The 15,787-nt window shown below is 71.3% G+C and overlaps 3 protein-coding genes across 3 annotated transcripts; 2 read left to right on the top strand and 1 right to left on the bottom strand.

Annotated features, from left to right (window-relative positions):
- Nucleotides 1–4,532: 4,532 nt before the first annotated feature.
- ALDH16A1 (aldehyde dehydrogenase 16 family member A1) lies at nt 4,533–7,702 on the bottom strand. Its single transcript, XM_086481234.1, has 9 exons — nt 7,553–7,702; nt 6,980–7,082; nt 6,767–6,893; nt 6,308–6,486; nt 6,148–6,225; nt 5,675–5,862; nt 5,378–5,533; nt 5,096–5,287; nt 4,533–4,709 (listed from the first exon to the last, which is right to left on the bottom strand). Exons 1-9 carry the CDS (start codon nt 7,700–7,702, stop codon nt 4,533–4,535), a joined length of 1,350 nt encoding a protein of 449 aa, XP_086337360.1.
- A 290-nt stretch (nt 7,703–7,992) lies between these two features.
- PIH1D1 (PIH1 domain containing 1) lies at nt 7,993–10,251 on the top strand. Its single transcript, XM_086481233.1, has 9 exons — nt 7,993–8,082; nt 8,170–8,233; nt 8,319–8,507; nt 8,591–8,652; nt 8,732–8,816; nt 9,096–9,189; nt 9,401–9,491; nt 9,806–9,958; nt 10,112–10,251. Exons 1-9 carry the CDS (start codon nt 7,993–7,995, stop codon nt 10,142–10,144), a joined length of 861 nt encoding a protein of 286 aa, XP_086337359.1. The 3' UTR covers nt 10,145–10,251.
- Nucleotides 10,252–10,532: 281 nt separating this feature from the next.
- Nucleotides 10,533–15,392, top strand: LOC147412563 (vesicular glutamate transporter 1-like). The gene is given in 14 exon segments (XM_086481232.1): nt 10,533–10,594; nt 11,274–11,343; nt 11,345–11,512; nt 11,700–11,818; nt 12,000–12,114; nt 12,320–12,407; nt 12,833–12,919; nt 13,002–13,141; nt 13,498–13,644; nt 13,781–13,832; nt 13,835–13,912; nt 14,229–14,339; nt 14,428–14,555; nt 15,111–15,392. Coding segments are annotated over 14 exon segments (1,647 nt in total).
- Nucleotides 15,393–15,787: the final 395 nt, after the last annotated feature.

The raw sequence follows: 15,787 nt of genomic DNA, 5'->3' as shown, positions 1-15,787 counted from the left end.
CACACCGCCCTCCCAGGACCCCCCCCAAACCCTCCTCACGCCCCAGGGGACACAAGAAACCTCAGAGCCCCCCCAGATCCCTCCTGCAGGTTCCCCCCCCCAAGGTACCCAGGAACCCCTGAGCCTCCCCCACCAGAGTCCTGCACAGTCACAAGAGCCCCCCCGGGACCCCCACAGCCCCCCCTAAGACCCCTGCAAGGTCCCAAGAGGCCCCCTCGGGACCCTCAGAGCCCACCCCCCGAGTTACCCAGGACCACCTGAGTCCCCCTAAAGCCCCCCCCCCCCCCATGTGCTCTCGGGACCTCCCCCGGGGACACCCCCCCACTCACATGGATGTGGCACTCGGCCACAAAGGCGATGTGGGCGGCCAGGGCCCGGAGCCGGGGGGCCAGCGACCCCCCCGCCGCCCCCGCCATGCGTCCCAACGCCGCCACCCCGAAGTGCAGCCCCCAAAGGTCGGAGCAGCCACTGTCCTGGGGGGGGCGGGGGGTGGACACGGTGGGTCAGGGGTCGCAGAAGGGCAGTTGGGGGTCAGGGGAATGGGGGGTGCAGGGGGGGGTCAGGGGGTGCAGGAAGGGAGTTGGGGGTCAGCAGGTGTCAGGGGTTGCAGGAGGGGAGTTTTGAGTCAGGGGGATGAGGGGGTGCAGGGGGGGTCAAGGGGTCAGGAAGGGAGTTTGAGGTCAGGGGGATGGGGGGGACACGGGGGGGGGGGCACACGAGGGGGCCCGTGGGCTCTCGCTCACCATCTCCAGGTTGCCCGGCATGGCCACGGGGTAGTCCAAGATCAGCCAGGGAGTCTGCGGGACCCGGGCAGGGCTTAAGGGGTCCCCCAGGAAATCCAGGGGGGCTGGGGGGGGCTCAGGGGTCCCAGAGGATCGGGGGGGGTGCGGTGCCAGCGGGTTTGGGGGACGCGGGGGGGGGGGGGGGATTCCCAGGGAAGTGAGGGGTTTCAGGGGGTTCCTGGGGGGTCCCAGGGGAGTTTAGGGAGGCCGAGGGAAGTTGGACGGGTCTTGGGGAGGGGGATTCGAGGTCTCTCACCTACATGGATGAGGGAGGTGTCCCGGGGGGGGGGGGTGGGGTGTGTGTCCCAGCGGGGGTTGAGGGTTCCCGTGGGGGGTCTCACCAGGGCATCCACGTGAGTGGTGAAGGTGCTGCTGACCGGGCTGAAGTCGAAGGAGCAGCAGGCGCCGCGGGGGGGCAGAGCCAGGAGGAGCAGGAGGGGGACCTGGGGGGGCATGTCCAGGAGGAGCAGGAGGGGGGGGCCTGGTGGAGGCACCAGGGGGTGGGGGGACCTGGGGGGTTGCGGGGGATTGGGGGTCCCATGGGGGTCCAGGGCCGGTGAGGCAGGTGGAGGGGGGGCGCTATAGGGGGACCCCGGGGGAGATCGGATGGGGAGAAAGTCGGGGGGGGGTGGTTGAGGGGTCTGGGGGGGTCCGGGAAGGTCCCCACTTACCAGAGCAGAGCCGGGGGGGGCCGGGTCCATGGCGGGACCGAGCTGGGGCGGGGCCGGCGGAGGGGAGGGGTGAGCGGGGTCCGGCGCCCCCCCCCCCTCCCGCCCCCCGCCCCCAGGGACACACACCCCCTCCCGGGGCCGCGGCGGACCGAAAGCGAAAGCGGCGCCGGGGCTGGGAGGGGATCCGGGCGTCCGGGAGCCTCCCCCCCACCCACAAGCAGACCCAGGCGTCCGGGAGCCTCCCCCCACCCCCCGCCCGGGAGTCCTGCCTTTCCCCCCCTCCCAAAAGGGGACCGAGGCGTCCGGGACCCGCCCTCCCCCAAATGGGACCCAGGCGTCCGGGAGCCTCCTCCCCTGCCAAGGGGACCCAGGGGTCCCGCTCCCCCCCGGCGAACCCAGGAGTCCGGGACCAAGACCCCCCCCGCGCGCGCGCGCGCTCTAACCCGAGGGCGCGGCTGCCTCGAGCGCAGGGGGGAACCCACGCGTCCGGGCACGTGGCGGTGTGGGGCGCCCCCTGCCGGCGGGGACACACACACGACGACACGACCCCCCCGCCCCCCCCCCCCCCCCCCCGGGATCCCCTCGGACCCTTTCCGGGGCACAGACGTGAGGCAGGCAGAGCCCGGGGGCGTTTATTGGGTTGGGGTCCACAGGTCAGGGGTCACACCTCCACAGTCGCAGGTCAGAGGTCAGCAAGGGGGGGAGGGTGTCCTCACGCCCCCCCCGCAGGTACCCAGAGGCAGTGGGGGCGCGTGCAGCGCAGCTCCAGCTCCTGCTCAGCGCCGGGGGGGGGATCCTGCCACGGACCCCCCAGGACCCCTGCCGGCACCCACACATGGGCGACGTGTCCGGCCGAGGCCCAATCAGGGTCCTGGGGGGGCGGGGGGGGAGGAGTCGCTGAGGGGGGGCGTGGGACAGGGACACCCTCGTGCTGCACACAACCTCCCCTGCAACAACTGCCCCTGCCCCCAATCGATGGGGACCCCCTCAGCACCCCAGGGACGCCCCCGCAGCAGGGCTCACTGCCCTCTGCAGCCCGACATGTGCCCCCCACCTCCCCCCCCCCCGTTACTCACCGTGCCCCCCCCGCAGAGCCACAGCCCATCTGGGTGGTGCCGTGCCAGTGCTGCCCCTTCACCCCCGGCACCCCCTGGCAGCACCACCAGGGCCCCCCCAGGCAGCCCGGCAGCCACCAGTGCCTGGAGACAGAGAAAGGGGAGGCGGCTGTCACCACCTGGGGGGGGGGGGGAGGCTGGGGGTCTTGGGGGTCACAGAGTCAGTGGAGTTGTGGGGAGCCCAGGGGGGTCACAGGGAACCAGCAGGGGGATTCTTGGGGGTCCATGAGAGACCCCTGGGGGAGTTAAGTGAGGTCCTGGGGGGTCCTCAGGAGGTCAAAAGGGGGTTTCCATGAGATGAGTCCCAGAGAAAAACCACACGGGTTGCTGAGAGGCTCCTGGGGGGCACATAGTGGTCCCTGGGGGTCCATGAGGGGTCTCCCAGGGGGCACATGGGGGTCCACGAGGGCTCCCGGGGTGTCCCCACCTGCTGCAGGCGCTGGGCGGGGCCCATGCCGCTGGGGGGCGCTACCACCACGATGCCGTTGCCGAGTGCCAGTGCGGGGGGTAGAAGCTCCAGCGCATGCTGTAGGGGGCGGGGCCCGCTCCAGGCCACACCCACCACCCCCAGCGGCCTGCGCGTCACCAGGACCCGCCCCCCGGGCACCTCCTGTGGGAGCACATTAGCCACGCCCCTGCCAAAAGGCTTCGCCCCTCAGCACGGGTATTAGCCACGCCCCCCCCTCGTGACCAGGCCCACTGCCCCACCCCGGTGGCCCAAACCACACATTTCATCCTGCCCCCTCCCTACCCAGCTCCACCCCTGCTGCCTGGCCCCACCCAATGCAACACCCAGCCCCGCCCCATCTTGCCCATTACCCAACGCCATGCTCAATCCTCAAGCTCCACCCCCAACCCAGCTCCTCCTGCTTCAGGCCCCTCCCCCTGCCCACACGCCCCACCCACCTGCACAGCCCCGCCCATCAGCTCCACGTGTGCCGCCCACCGCAGCAGCGCCCCCCGCAGCCTCCCGTCACCGCCGTCTCGGTCACCCAGTGCCGCCGCTGCCCCCTGCAGCACCCTGGCCCGTGCTGCCCCTGGCAGCTGGCCCCACCTGCGGGGGGGACCGTGGCAGCGCTGAGGACGCTGGGGACCCGCCCCCCAGCAGGGACCCCAGCATCTGGGGGCCCACATCCCCTGCCCCCCCCCCCCCCCCCCACTCACTCCAGGGCGCTGCAGCGGGCAGCCCCCACGGCTGAGGCGACATCAGCGGGTTTGAGGGCCACAGCAGGCCCCCCCAGGACTGGCTCTGGGCTGGGGGGTGCAAAGTCAGAGATCAGAGGTGCTCGGCTGGGGGGGGGGCAGGGGGGAGGTCGCCAAGGTGCAAGTGGGGAGGTGGGAAGGGGCATTACCTGAGCTTTTGGTCCAGGGGGGTCTCAGGGGGGGTTCCCGGACCCCGGGGGGGTTCCCAGGGGGGACGCCCGAACTCTCGCAATGCCTGGCGGGGGGCGGGGGGGAGTGTGCGGGGCACAGCCCATTTGTCCTGGGACAGGGTCCCCACAGCCCCCAGACCCACCCTGGAGCTCCCCCCAGCTCCTCCACATCCCCCCCCCAACCCACCCAGGGCCCCCCAGACCCCTCCTACCCACCCCCGCACAGTCTCAACCCAGACCCCCCCCAGCACCCCCCCAGGACCCCCTACCTCCAGGCTGGCACCGTCCCCCACCGGCTCCAGTGGGTTGAGGGTGTTGAGCCCCACCAGCCCCAGGGGCAGCCTGCGGGGTTAGGGGTCAAAGGTCAGAGGAACGAGCACCAAGATGGGGGGTCAGGGGTTAGGGCTACCTGTTGGCCGTGTCGAGGGCGAGGGTCACATCCTGGGCCCAGACAGAGCCAGCGACCACGTGGGGCAGCCCCGAGGCCACGGTGACAGCCTCCCCCGGGGAGCGCACTGGCAGCAGCACCAGCACCGGCCCTGGCGCCTGGGGTGGGCGATATGTCAGCGGACCCCTGCCCTGTACCCCCCCCTAAGCCCTGGCTGGCTGCTCCACCCCCTCCCCATTTTGCCCACTCTCTGCGAGCTCTCCCCCACCCTCGGCACCCACCAGCTCCCGGAGGCAGCATGAGGTGGGGGCCACCCCCGTGATCAAGGTAGGTGGGTAGAACCGCTCCCCCGGCGGCAGCATCACCGATGGCTGGAAAACCTGGGAGAAAAAAGGACCCCGGCGTCCGGGTACCCCCAACTCCCCCCCCCCCGCAGGGGACCCAGGCATTCGGGTACCGCCCGAGGGACCCCATGTCCCCCCCATCCCACCCCTATCAGTCCCCCCGTGTCCCCCTTGATGTGCCCAAGGCCTCCCCTGTTCTCATGCCCCCCCAGCACCAATCCCCTTGTGTCTGCCATCAGCTCAGCCTCACCATGTCCCTTGCGCCCCCATGTTCCCCCTCACTTCCCCCCAGGCCCCCTCCCCACTCCCTGTGCCCCCATGTTCCCCCTCACCTCAGCACCCCCTCCGTGTTCTCCCACAGTCCCAAACACCCTCCCGTGTCCTCATCCCCTCCACGTCCCAATTTCCCCATGCCCCTTCACCTCAGCCCCCTCCTCACGTGCCGCCTGCACCAGCTTCTCTGGGGGGGTGGCGGCAGGGGGCAGCGGCCCCACGTCGGTGCTGTGATCCAGGGGGTCCCCAACCCGCAGCCCCCCGAGTCGGGCCCGGAGCCGCCGTTCCAGTGGTGCCACCACCCCCTCCTGTGCCAGCACCACGCAGCCCCCCCACGGGCACTGAGAACACATGGTGGGGGGGTCAGGGAGCCTCTGAGATGCTCCCAGACCCCCCCAGGAGCCCCCAAACCCTCTGGGACCCCCACTCACCAGTGCTGGGGGGGTTCCCGCGCTCCCCGCGATGGCAGCGGCTGCGCTGTCCAGGTCAGCCGAGTCCAGGACAATGACAACGATGCGGCCCCCCCGGGCCCCCCGGAGCTGCGGTCCCCGGCATGGGGACCCCCAGGCCACATCCAGCACCTCCTCCTGTGTGACGCAGGGGATGGACACAGGGACATGAGAACCCCCCCAACCGCAGCCTGATCCCCCCTAGGGGGACATCCCTGTGTCATCTCACCCCAGACCATACCCGCCCCGCCCCCACCCCCGAGCAGGGCCCCCCCATACCTGGTGGGCGCCAAGGAAGGTGACAGCGGCCACACGGGGGTGGGTGCAGAGGGCGCGGCGCAGGCAGAGGGTCCCGGTCACCACGTTGAGCAGCCCGGGGGGCAACGCCCCCCCCTCCCCGCTCAGCTCCGCCACCAGCAGTGGCACCAGCGCAGCCTCGGCCGGCGGCAGCACCAGTGCCGCGTTGCCTGCATGGGATGCCTGGGTCCCCCCGGGGCCTGGCACCCCCCATCTGGGCACACAAGGGTCCCCATTCCCCCCCCCCCCCCCAAATGCCTGGGTCCTCTCTCCAGATGCCTGGTTCCCCCCACAAAACCCCTGGGTGCCCCCACCCGCTCATGTCCCCACAGAGGCCGTGGTCTCTTGAACACCTTGGTCATCATCCCCAAACACCTGAGACCCCCGCCGCGGGCGCCTGGATCCTCTGAACACCAGGTGTCCCTCCCCCCCGACTCGGAGGTCCTCCCACTCACCCATGGCCAGGAGGGGTCCCAGTTTCCCCAGCAGCGCCGCCAGGGAGCAGGAACCTGACAGGATGACAGCCACCACCCCTGGGGACAGCACGGGGGGCGGGGGCTCAGTGGGGTCCCAGGGGGTGCTGAGGTCCCAGGGGTCCCCGGGGACGACACTCACCAAGGGGCACCCAGTCATCCAGGCCGGGTGGGCCGAGCTGGGCCCACCCCGCCGGCGCCCGCAGCAGCCGCAGCCCCAGCTCCAAGTCAGGCCCGAGGGCCTGGGCCAGCGGACGCCCCCCCGCGAGAGCAGCCACTGCCCCCAGCCCCGGGGACCCCCGCTCCAGCGCCACCGCCAGCCTGCGGGGACAAGGGGCAGAGGGTGAGGGCACAGCGGGGGGCACTGGGGACACGTGGGGGAGCACAGGGACACGGGGGGACATGGGGAGTGCTGGGGCAGGGAGGGGCATGGGGAGCAGGAGTGAGCATGGGGTCACACGGGGTCGCAGAGGCTCATGTTGCTGCAGGAGGGAAGGGGGAAATGGGGAGAAACGGAAAGTCACAGGGGGCACAAGGGGGTGTGGGAAGTCCCCCAAGGTCAGGGATCAGAGGATAGGGGTCAGAGACCACCAGGACTCACCCCTGCAGGTACTGGGCCCGCTGGGGCCCCCCCAGACGCCCCCATTTTGCTGCCGCCGCCGCCGCCGCCTCCACGGCCGCCGCCAGGTCGGCCTCCTCCCCCCGCAGCACCGTTGCCAGCAGCCGCCCTTGGGCAGGGAGGGTGGGCGTGACCCCTGACCCTGACACCCCCCCCCCCCAACACTCTGACCCTTGATCCCTGACGCCCCCGTACCCGTGGCGGCCTCCCGGCACTCCAGTGTCTCCCGTCCCGGCAGTTTCAGCCACGTCCCGGCCACGAAGTGCCCCAGGGCCCGGCCGTGGGTCTCCAGCCACACCTGGAGGGGCCCCGACGCCTGGGTCCCCTCGGGGTGCGACCCCCCCCGCCCCCCCAGGCCCCCAGCAACGACCTTCGGCCCACGGCATGGGGGCTCCATCCCTACTCCATGGACCCTGACCTTCCCCAGGCGTCTGAGAGCCTTTATCCCCCCTACCCATCTGCCCAGTGTCCCCCAGACCCGTGGGGGCTCCATCCCCGCCCCATGGACCCTGACCTTCCCCAGGCGTCCGAGAGCCTTTATCCCCCCTACCCATATGCCCAGTGTCCCCCAAACCCATGGGCCCTCCGGTGTCCCCCAAGACCCCTCCTCTGACCCCCCCTGGCTCCATGGACCCACCAAGACCCCCCATCGGGCCCACCGGTGTCCTCCCCCAGCCTCGTTAGCTCACTCAGGACCCCCCCCCCAGACCCCCAGGAGACCCCTCGAGCTCCCCAGAACCCCTCCCACGGCTCCACAGCCCCCCCCACCGGACCCCCCAAGGTCCCTCGCAGCCCCCTCAGCACCCCCCGTGTCTCCCCCACCTCTCCCGGTGCAGCCCCCCCGGGCCTCGGCCCCTCCTCCATGGTGCTGAAAATCTCCGGGACCGCGGGGGGCCCCAGCGCCGCCATCGCCGCCATCGCACCAGAGAGACGAGCACCCAGGGGGAAGGAGCGGCCCTGGCGCCGCCGCGCAACCATAGAGACGGGTGGCCACGCCCCCCCACCCGCCCCCGGAACCGGAAGTGCTGGGCGGCTGGAGCGAGCGGTGGCCGGTAACGGCGGCGGGGGGTGATCCTGAGGGGGGAGGGGAGGGGGTTGGGGGAGCCCGGGTGGGACGGAAGGTCGGTGACGGGGCCCGGGGGGGACGTTGGAGCCAGTTAGGCCCCTCCCGGGCACCGGTTCCCCACGTTCCCCCCCACCCGCAGCCCATGGCGGCCCCCGCGGACCCGTCGCTGCTGTCGGCCGAGCTGGAGGCGGAGGAGGGGGAGGACGAGACGCTGCGGCGGCTCCTGCTGCAGGTGGGGACGGGGGAGAGGGTCCCGGGGCTCTCGGTACTGACGTCCCGGCACTGAGCTCTGGCCCCCCCCCTCTCCCCCCCCCCCCAGGTGACGCAAGACGACGAGGACCCCCCCCCCGCGGCCCCCTCCCGCGCTGTCACCCCGCAGCCAGGTAGGGGGGCCCGGGGGACGTGGGGGCGGTGTCTCAGGGGGGATCTGGCCGCCCCCTGACCCGCCCCCCCCCCCCCCCCGCTCAGGGCTGTGTGTGAAGACCCGGGCAGGGGGGACCAAGGTCTTTGTCAATGTCTGTCACTCGGGGGAGGTGCCCCCGCCCCCCCCGCTGTCCCCCCCCGGGCTGCGGCGCCTCCTCCACGCCCCCCCCACTGCTGCCAGTGCCTTCCGCATCCCCATGAGCCTGGGGGAGCCCCACGCCGAGCTGGACCGCGGTAAGACACACACCCCCCCTCAACGCTCCCCCCAGCGCCCTCCCCAGCCCCCCAACACCCCCCGACCCCCCCATCTCCCGCAGGCGGCCGGGGCTGCACCGCCTATGACGTGGTGGTGAACTCGGGGTTCTTCCGCACCCTCCAGGTGAGGCGGGGGCTGGGGAGGTGTCGGGGGGGCTCGTGAGAGGAAAGTGGTGGCTCTAATCCCCTCTGCCACCCCCCAGGCTGACCCCCTGTACCTGGAATTCTTCCTGACGATTGCCATGGAGGGGCTGTCGGAGAAATACGGGGTGGAGCTGGAGCTGACTGGTGCGGGGGGCTGGGGGGGTGCTGGGGGGGGTGAGGGGCTGGGGATGGAGCTAGTGAACTGGGAACAGGGAAAACTGGAGGGGACTGGGTGGGAATTGGGGCGGGTAGGGAAGGGAAGGAGACAACTGGGGAGACTGGGAGTCATGGGAATAAACTGGGGAGTTGAAACGGGAGGGAATGGGAGCAGCAGTGGGGGGGGGACTGGGAGGAGGTGCTGGGGGGGGGGTTGGGAGGTGTGGGGGGGTCTTGCACCCCTGTGACACCCCTTCCCCCCCTCAGGCTGGCGGGTGCTGCAGAACCGCAAGTTCATGGGCTCCATCTCGGCCCAGAACATCCGGGCGCGGCCTCGGCCCCACATCCAGGAGCTCGAGGGGTGAGTGGGGGCTCCCAACACCCCCCCACCCCCTTGGTGTCCCCTGGGACCCTTCTGTCCCCCCACCCCTCCCTGACCTCCCTCCCTCTCCCCGCAGCCCCCCCCAGGAGCCGCTGCCGCCCCCCAGGTAGGAGCCGTGGGACTGAGTTGGGGATGGGACCCCCCTGGGACCACCCCCTGCCTGACCTGTGCCCCCCTCCCCCCACCGCAGCCCCCCAGGACCTCCCAAGTACGTGGTGGTGGCTGAGCCCTCGGCCCAGCACCCACAGGTGCTGCAGGCGCGTGTCCTCCTGCCCCACGCCGTGAGTGGGGGGTACTAGGAGGGGGCTGCAGGGGTTACTGGGAGGGGTGCTGTGGGACTGGGGAGGGCTGGGACGGGTGATATGGGCTTGGGGAAGAACTTGGGGGGCTGGGGAGGTGCTGGGGGGGAATTGAGGGGGGGACTGTGGGAGTCGGGGGGGGAACTGGGGGCGTAGTCAACCTGCTGCTGGGGTGTGTGGAAGGGCGGAGGGTCCCTGTAAAGGTCCGGGGAGGGGTAAGAGGGGGTCCGGGAGGGCATGGTTGGGGGGGGCGGGCTGTCCGGCCCCTCCCCTGACCCTGCCCTACCCCCTCCCAGGCAGGGGCAGGGTCGCTGTGGCTGGGGCTGAGCGAGGAGCGGCTGGTGCTGGGGGGGGCAGAGGGGGAGGGGAGCCCCCCTCTTCTGGAGCTGGGGCTGCCCCTCCCCCCTGACCCTGCCCGCTGCCACGCCCACTTCCACTGCCGCACCAAGGTAACCTCCGGCCCCACCACCCCCGGCCCTGCCATTAGCTCCGCCCACTCCGAGCACCTGGGTGGGGTGGTCCCTAGCCCCACCCACCCTTTAGCCCCACCCCTTGGATGGGGAGGCACTGCCCACCTCTGACCTCTGACCTTCCCCCCCCAGGTCCTCACTGTGACGATGCCCCTGAAGGTGTGAGGGGGGGGTGGGTCGCCCCTGGGCACTGGGGTGTCCCCTCCCCCCCCAGTCGCCTTTTGATTTGTACGAAAATCCCCAATAAAGGGTGATGGGAGCGAGTGATGGCGCCCCCTGCTGCCCAGTCTCGGTCCTCTAGGGGAACCCGGGCCTGTGGGCAGCCCGCCCCTCCCCCCGCATGGGGGGGGGGGCGTGGGGGGATTTAGCGCTGAGCCGCCGGCGGGGGAGGGCACGGGGGGGCTCCCAGAGATCCCAGGCGTCCGGGTGCAGGGGAGAGGAGCCGGGCCCGGGCGGTGGGGGGCAGTGGGGAGTGGGACCCCAGGTGTCCCGGGGGGGGACACCAAGGCATCCGGGGAGGGGCACAAAGCAGACGATGGTGCCCTGAGCCGCCATGCAGTTCAACCGGGAGGAGTTCCGGCGGCAGGTGGGGGCTGGGCTGGGCCGTCTGCACCGGTGAGCGGGGACCGGGGCGGCAGTGGGGGGGCAACGGGGGGGCCTGGGTGGCGGGGAGGAGGGGGAGACCCGGGCGTTGGGGGGGCCACACCCCGGCATGTGGGCTGGGGTGCGCTTGGGGGGCGCAAAGGCCGGAGGCGTTAGCGTTGGGAGGCTGGTACCTGGGCCCCTTGTGCTGCCCCGGGGTGGGGGTGTCTCGCCCCTGCCCCGTGCACACGCGTGTGCAAGCTGCTCTGACACGCGCCCCCCCTGCCCGCCCCTTGCTGCTCCTAATCCCCTGTGTGGTTTATGTAAGTGTGAGCGTGACGGAGCACACGCAGGGGGTGGGGGACTCGCACACGTGTGTGCTGGTCTGACACACACATGCACACGCGCATGCACCCCCCCCCCAGCTGTCGCACACGCGTGTGGCCTCGGCCCCCCCCCCCCCCCCCCCCCGCCCCCAGGGGGCTCAGACGGGGGATTTAGAGCCATGGTAATCTGCTGCCGCCGTGCCAGGGGGACATGGGGACATGGGGAGCGGGGGGGGGAGTGGGGTGGGAGGACATGGGGCCTGTGGGGACACCGGGGCTGGGGGGGGCTCCAGGTTGTGGGGCTCAGGGGGTGGGCCCAGGGGGAGCTCTGGGCCATGGGGTGACTAGAGCTGCCCCCCTGCCCCCTGGGACCCCCGTGCCCGCAGAGCCCTTGAGCGACGGCAGGAGGATGTGGAAGGGCTGGAGCTGGGCTCTGGGGGGGTCTCCGGGGGGGGTGTCTGGGGGGGGCCCCCCACACCCCCCCGTGCTGGACTGCACGTGCTGCGGCCTCCCCCGGCGCTACGGCATCGCCATCCTCTGCGCCATCGGCTTCTGCATCAGCTTCGGCATCCGCTGCAACCTGGGGGTGGCCGTGGTCAGCATGGTCAACGGGGCGCACGGGCAGGTACAGAGGGGCCGGGGGGCAAGGGCAGGTACAGGGGGGTGGGGGGCGCTGGGGGGCTAGCGCAGGTACGGGGGGGCCAGAGGAGTTGGGGTGCAGGGGGTGGGCATGTTGAGGAGGAGCAGGTTCAGGGAGGTCCTGGCTGTGCTGCCCCCTCACTCCCCGCTGCCCCCCCCACCTTCCTTCCCAGCGCGCCCAGTTCAACTGGGATCCCGAGACGGTGGGGATGATCCACGGCTCCTTCTTCTGGGGGTACATCGTCACCCAAATCCCCGGGGGCTTCATCGCCCAGAAGTTTGCAGCTAACAGGTTTGGGGGGGAGACGGGGGAATGGGATGTGGAGGGGGGGGACGGGATGGGGTTGGGGAGGGGGCACCAGTCCCAGCCCCCAAATGTGGACCTGTGGCGTGTCCCCTCCTCCTGCGCAAGCTCCGCTGCGCCTCCCCCCTGTCGCACGAGACCCCCCCCCAGCCCCCCCTCGCCCCCACAGGGTCTTCGGCCTTGCCATCGTCTCCACGTCGCTCCTCAACATGCTCATCCCGGCGGCCGCCCGCACCCACGTCGGCTGCGTCATCACCGTCCGTGTGCTGCAGGGGCTGGTGGAGGTGCGGGCGGGGCCGCCATGATGGTGCCCCATTGGCCGCTGAGGCTGGGTGGGGCAGGGTGGGGCTAGGGAGGGGGCGAGCGTCCGCTCCCTATTGGCTGCTGTGGGTGGGGTGGGGGGGGTGAGGGTGGGAGGGGTGAGAAGGGGTGGGGCTGATGCCTTCGCAGTGGGTGGGGCTGGATGTGACCCCGCCCTGTCCCGCCCAGGGCGTGACCTACCCGGCGTGTCACGGGATCTGGAGCAAATGGGCCCCGCCCCTGGAGAGGAGCCGCCTGGCGACCACGGCCTTCTGCGGTGGGGACAGGGGCCTGGGGGGGGGAGTCCCGCGCAGCTGGGATCTCTGTTAGAGGGGGTGGGAGTCCTGGATGCCTCGGTCCCCTGTTATTGGGGGGGGGGGGGGGGGGTGAGGGTTCTGGACAGCTGGGTCCCTTGTTATGGGGGGTGGGATTACTGCATGCCTGGGTTCTCTATCATAGAGGGGGTGGGGGTCCCCGATGCCTGGATCCCGTGTTACGGGGGGTGGGGTGTCCCAGACGCCTGGGTCCCTTTTAGGGGTCCTGAACACCAGGATCCCTGGGGAATTGAGGGTCTGTGGGCTGGAACAGGGACCCTGAACAGTGGGGTTCCCTCTGGGGGGCCCCAGAGCTGGCAGGGAGGGGCCAGGGCAGTGGGAGGCCGCAGTCCCTTACCCGCCCCGGACGCCCGGGTCCCCCTGGCAGGCTCATACGCGGGGGCGGTGGTGGCCATGCCACTGGCTGGCGTCCTGGTGCAGTACACGGGCTGGAGTTCCGTCTTCTACGTCTACGGTGAGAGACACCCCCCACACACCCCAGACCCCACGCGGGGGACCTCTCCCGGGGCCCCGCCCTGACCCCCCCCACCCCCCAGGCAGCTTCGGGGTGTGCTGGTACCTCTTCTGGGTGCTGGTGTCGTATGAGAGCCCGGCCCAGCACCCCACCATCTCCCCCGAGGAGCGCAAGTACATCGAGGAGAGCATCGGGGAGAGCGTCGGCAGCAACCCCCTGCTGGTGGGCGGGGTCAGGGGTCAGCAGGGTCACAAGGGGGGGGGGGCGGGCCGTGTTGAGGCTGTGGGATATGGGTGGCAGGGTGGGATGAGGTCAGGGGTCAGCAGTGGCGTTAAGGGTCGGGTTAGTCCGGTGGGTCATCGGCCACGGGGTCAAATTGGGGTCAGGGGTGCCGTCAGGACCGGGTTGGGGGTCAAAGTGGGGTTAGAGGTGCCATCAGGGTCAGGTCAGGGGTCAGAGGTGGGGTCAGGGGTCAAATATCTGGGTGCAGGGTTCAGGCTGGGCGTTGAGTCCCCAGCAGCGGGGTCAGGAGGCTGGGGGGGTGAGTCGGGAGGTCACTGGCAGCCCTGCCCCCACAGCTGGCCACGCCCTGGCGGCAGTTCTTCACCTCGATGCCCGTCTACGCCATCATCGTCGCCAACTTCTGCCGCAGCTGGACTTTCTACCTGCTGCTCATCAGCCAACCCGCTTACTTCGAGGAGGTCTTTGGCTTTGAGATCAGCAAGGTGGGGACCCTGCCCCTGCCCCGGGGGAACCCCGGCATCTGGGGGGGGGGACGAGTGCCCCAGGGCACCACCCCCCCACACTCACACACACACCCCCCCCACCCCCCACCCCCACCCCCGACTGACGGCCCCGCAGGTGGGGCTGCTCTCGGCCCTGCCCCACCTGGTGATGACGATCGTCGTCCCCATTGGGGCCAAATCGCCGATTTCCTTCGGTCCCGGGGATTGATGTCGACCACCAATGTCCGCAAGATGATGAACTGCGGCGGTGAGGGGAGGGTGTGGCGAGGGTGGGGGTGAGGGGGTACGCAGGGGGGGACATGGGGGGCATAAAGGGGACACAGAGGAAGACATGGGGGGGGGACAGTGAGGGAGACAAAAAGAGGACGTGGGGGAACATGGAGGGGGACAAGGAGGGGAATATGGGTGGGGGATGGTGGGGCTCTGGGGCACAGGGGGTCTTAGGGAGGATATGGAGACACCTGGCTGCAATCAGGGGGTGTTGGGGGTCCCCAGGGGCAGATGGGGGAAGTGTGTCTGGGGCATCCCTGGCCATGGGTGACCGCCCCCTGCCCTGACCCCAGGTTTCGGCATGGAGGCGACGCTGCTGCTGGTGGTGGGGTACTCGCGGTCGCGCGCTGTCGCCATCTCCTTCCTTGTCCTGGCCGTCGGCTTCAGTGGCTTCGCCATCTCCGGTGGGGATGGGGATTGGGGGGGGGCCTGGGGTCAAGGTGGAGGGGACGCATATGGGTGACACCCCCCCCACCCCGCCTCCTCCTCCAGGGTTCAACGTGAACCACCTAGACATCGCCCCCCGCTACGCCAGCGTGCTGATGGGGCTCTCCAATGGGGTGGGGACGCTCTCGGGGATGGTCTGTCCTCTCATCGTGGGGGCCCTCACCAGGCACAAGGTGGGGGGAGCCTGACGAGGTGGGGGGGGGGTGCAGGGCTGGGGGTCGAGGGGACCTGGGGGGGGCATCAGAACCCTGGGGAAATAGTTACTCGGGGGCGTAATGGGGACGTATGGGGGACAGTGGGGAGTTTGAGGGGGGATATTAGGAGCTGGGGGGGCAGTGGGGTGTATGGGGGAGCATCAGGGGCCCTGGTGGGGGCAGTAGGACAGGAGGCGGTATGGGGGACCCTGGTGGGGGCACTAGGGCCCGGGGGGGACTCAGTGAGGGGTCAAGGGAGGGCACTGGGACAAGGGAGGGGAACGAGTGGGTTGGCCGGGGGCACTGGGACCCTGAGACTCACCGCACCCCGTGACCCCGCCCACTTGCCTTGGCCCACCCCTTTGCTTCGGCCCCGCCCCCTCCCTGCTCCCGAACTCCCCTCTTCGACCACGCCCGCCGCCCCGTCGGCTCCACCCCCGCTCCCCCCTTCCCCCCCCCCCCCCCCCCCCCCCCCCGCTCTCGCTCCCGCGGCTCGCCGATTGGCGGCGGCGGCGGCTGCGGATTGGCTGTCAGACGCGGGAGGAGTGGCAGTGGGTGTTCCTGATCGCGGCGCTGGTGCACTACGGGGGCGTGGCCTTCTACGGCATCTTCGCCTCGGGGGAGCCGCAGCGGTGGGCGGAGCCGCCGCGCGAAGAGGCGGAGCCTTTGGCGCCCAGGGGCGGGGACAGCGACGAGGAGGAGGAGGGGGAGGGGGATGAGGAAGGGGGGGCCGGGGGAGGACCGCCGGGCGGGCCCCCCGCGGGGTACGGGGCCACTGGCACCACCCCCGCCCCCCACGGGGACACCCACGGGTGAGCCCCCCCCCCCGCCCCCCGGGACCACGCCGGGACCCCGCCAGTGACCACCGGGACCCCCCAGCACCACCGGGGTCTCCCCTCAGCACCACCAGGACACACCCCCCCCCCCCCGACGACCACTGTGGACCCCCAGGGACCACCAGGACCCTCCCAGCCCCCCGGGACCACCAAAGCCCCCTGCCTCCAGGGACTCCCCAGCCCCACTGGAGCCCGCCCCCCCCAGTGCCCCCAGGACTCCCACAAGGCCGCCCCCCCTCCCCTTGCTGTACATATATAAATACAGGGAGGGCTGCGGCCCCGGATCGGCTCCTCGGTCTGTGTGAGCTGGGGTCTGGTCTGCTGAAGGAACTGGGTCGTACTGGTGGGCATTGGGGGGTGGCACTGGAGGGTGTA

This window comes from Leptosomus discolor, unplaced genomic scaffold, assembly GCF_034619465.1.
Source record: "Leptosomus discolor isolate bLepDis1 unplaced genomic scaffold, bLepDis1.hap2 HAP2_SCAFFOLD_167, whole genome shotgun sequence".
In the NCBI taxonomy this organism is placed as follows: domain Eukaryota; kingdom Metazoa; phylum Chordata; class Aves; order Leptosomiformes; family Leptosomidae; genus Leptosomus; species Leptosomus discolor.
Note: the sequence above shows the minus strand (reverse complement) of the source record. Positions and strands in the feature narration are given on the sequence as shown.

Bases quoted from the DNA above. Each gene is read 5' to 3' on its own strand.
- ALDH16A1 (XM_086481234.1), bottom strand. From the start codon at position 7,702: ATGGCGGCGATGGCGGCGCTGGGGCCCCCCGCGGTCCCGGAGATTTTC. The intron at 5,534-5,674 runs GTATGGGGGGGC...TGCGTCACACAG, and splicing joins CCTTCCTTGGCGCCCACCAG to GAGGAGGTGCTGGATGTGGC. The intron at 4,710-5,095 runs GTGAAGGGGCAT...TTTTTCTCCCAG, and splicing joins CACGTGAGGAGGGGGCTGAG to GTTTTCCAGCCATCGGTGAT.
- PIH1D1 (XM_086481233.1), top strand. From the start codon at position 7,993: ATGGCGGCCCCCGCGGACCCGTCGCTGCTGTCGGCCGAGCTGGAGGCG. The intron at 8,083-8,169 runs GTGGGGACGGGG...CCCCCCCCCCAG, and splicing joins TGCGGCGGCTCCTGCTGCAG to GTGACGCAAGACGACGAGGA. The intron at 9,492-9,805 runs GTGAGTGGGGGG...ACCCCCTCCCAG, and splicing joins GTGTCCTCCTGCCCCACGCC to GCAGGGGCAGGGTCGCTGTG.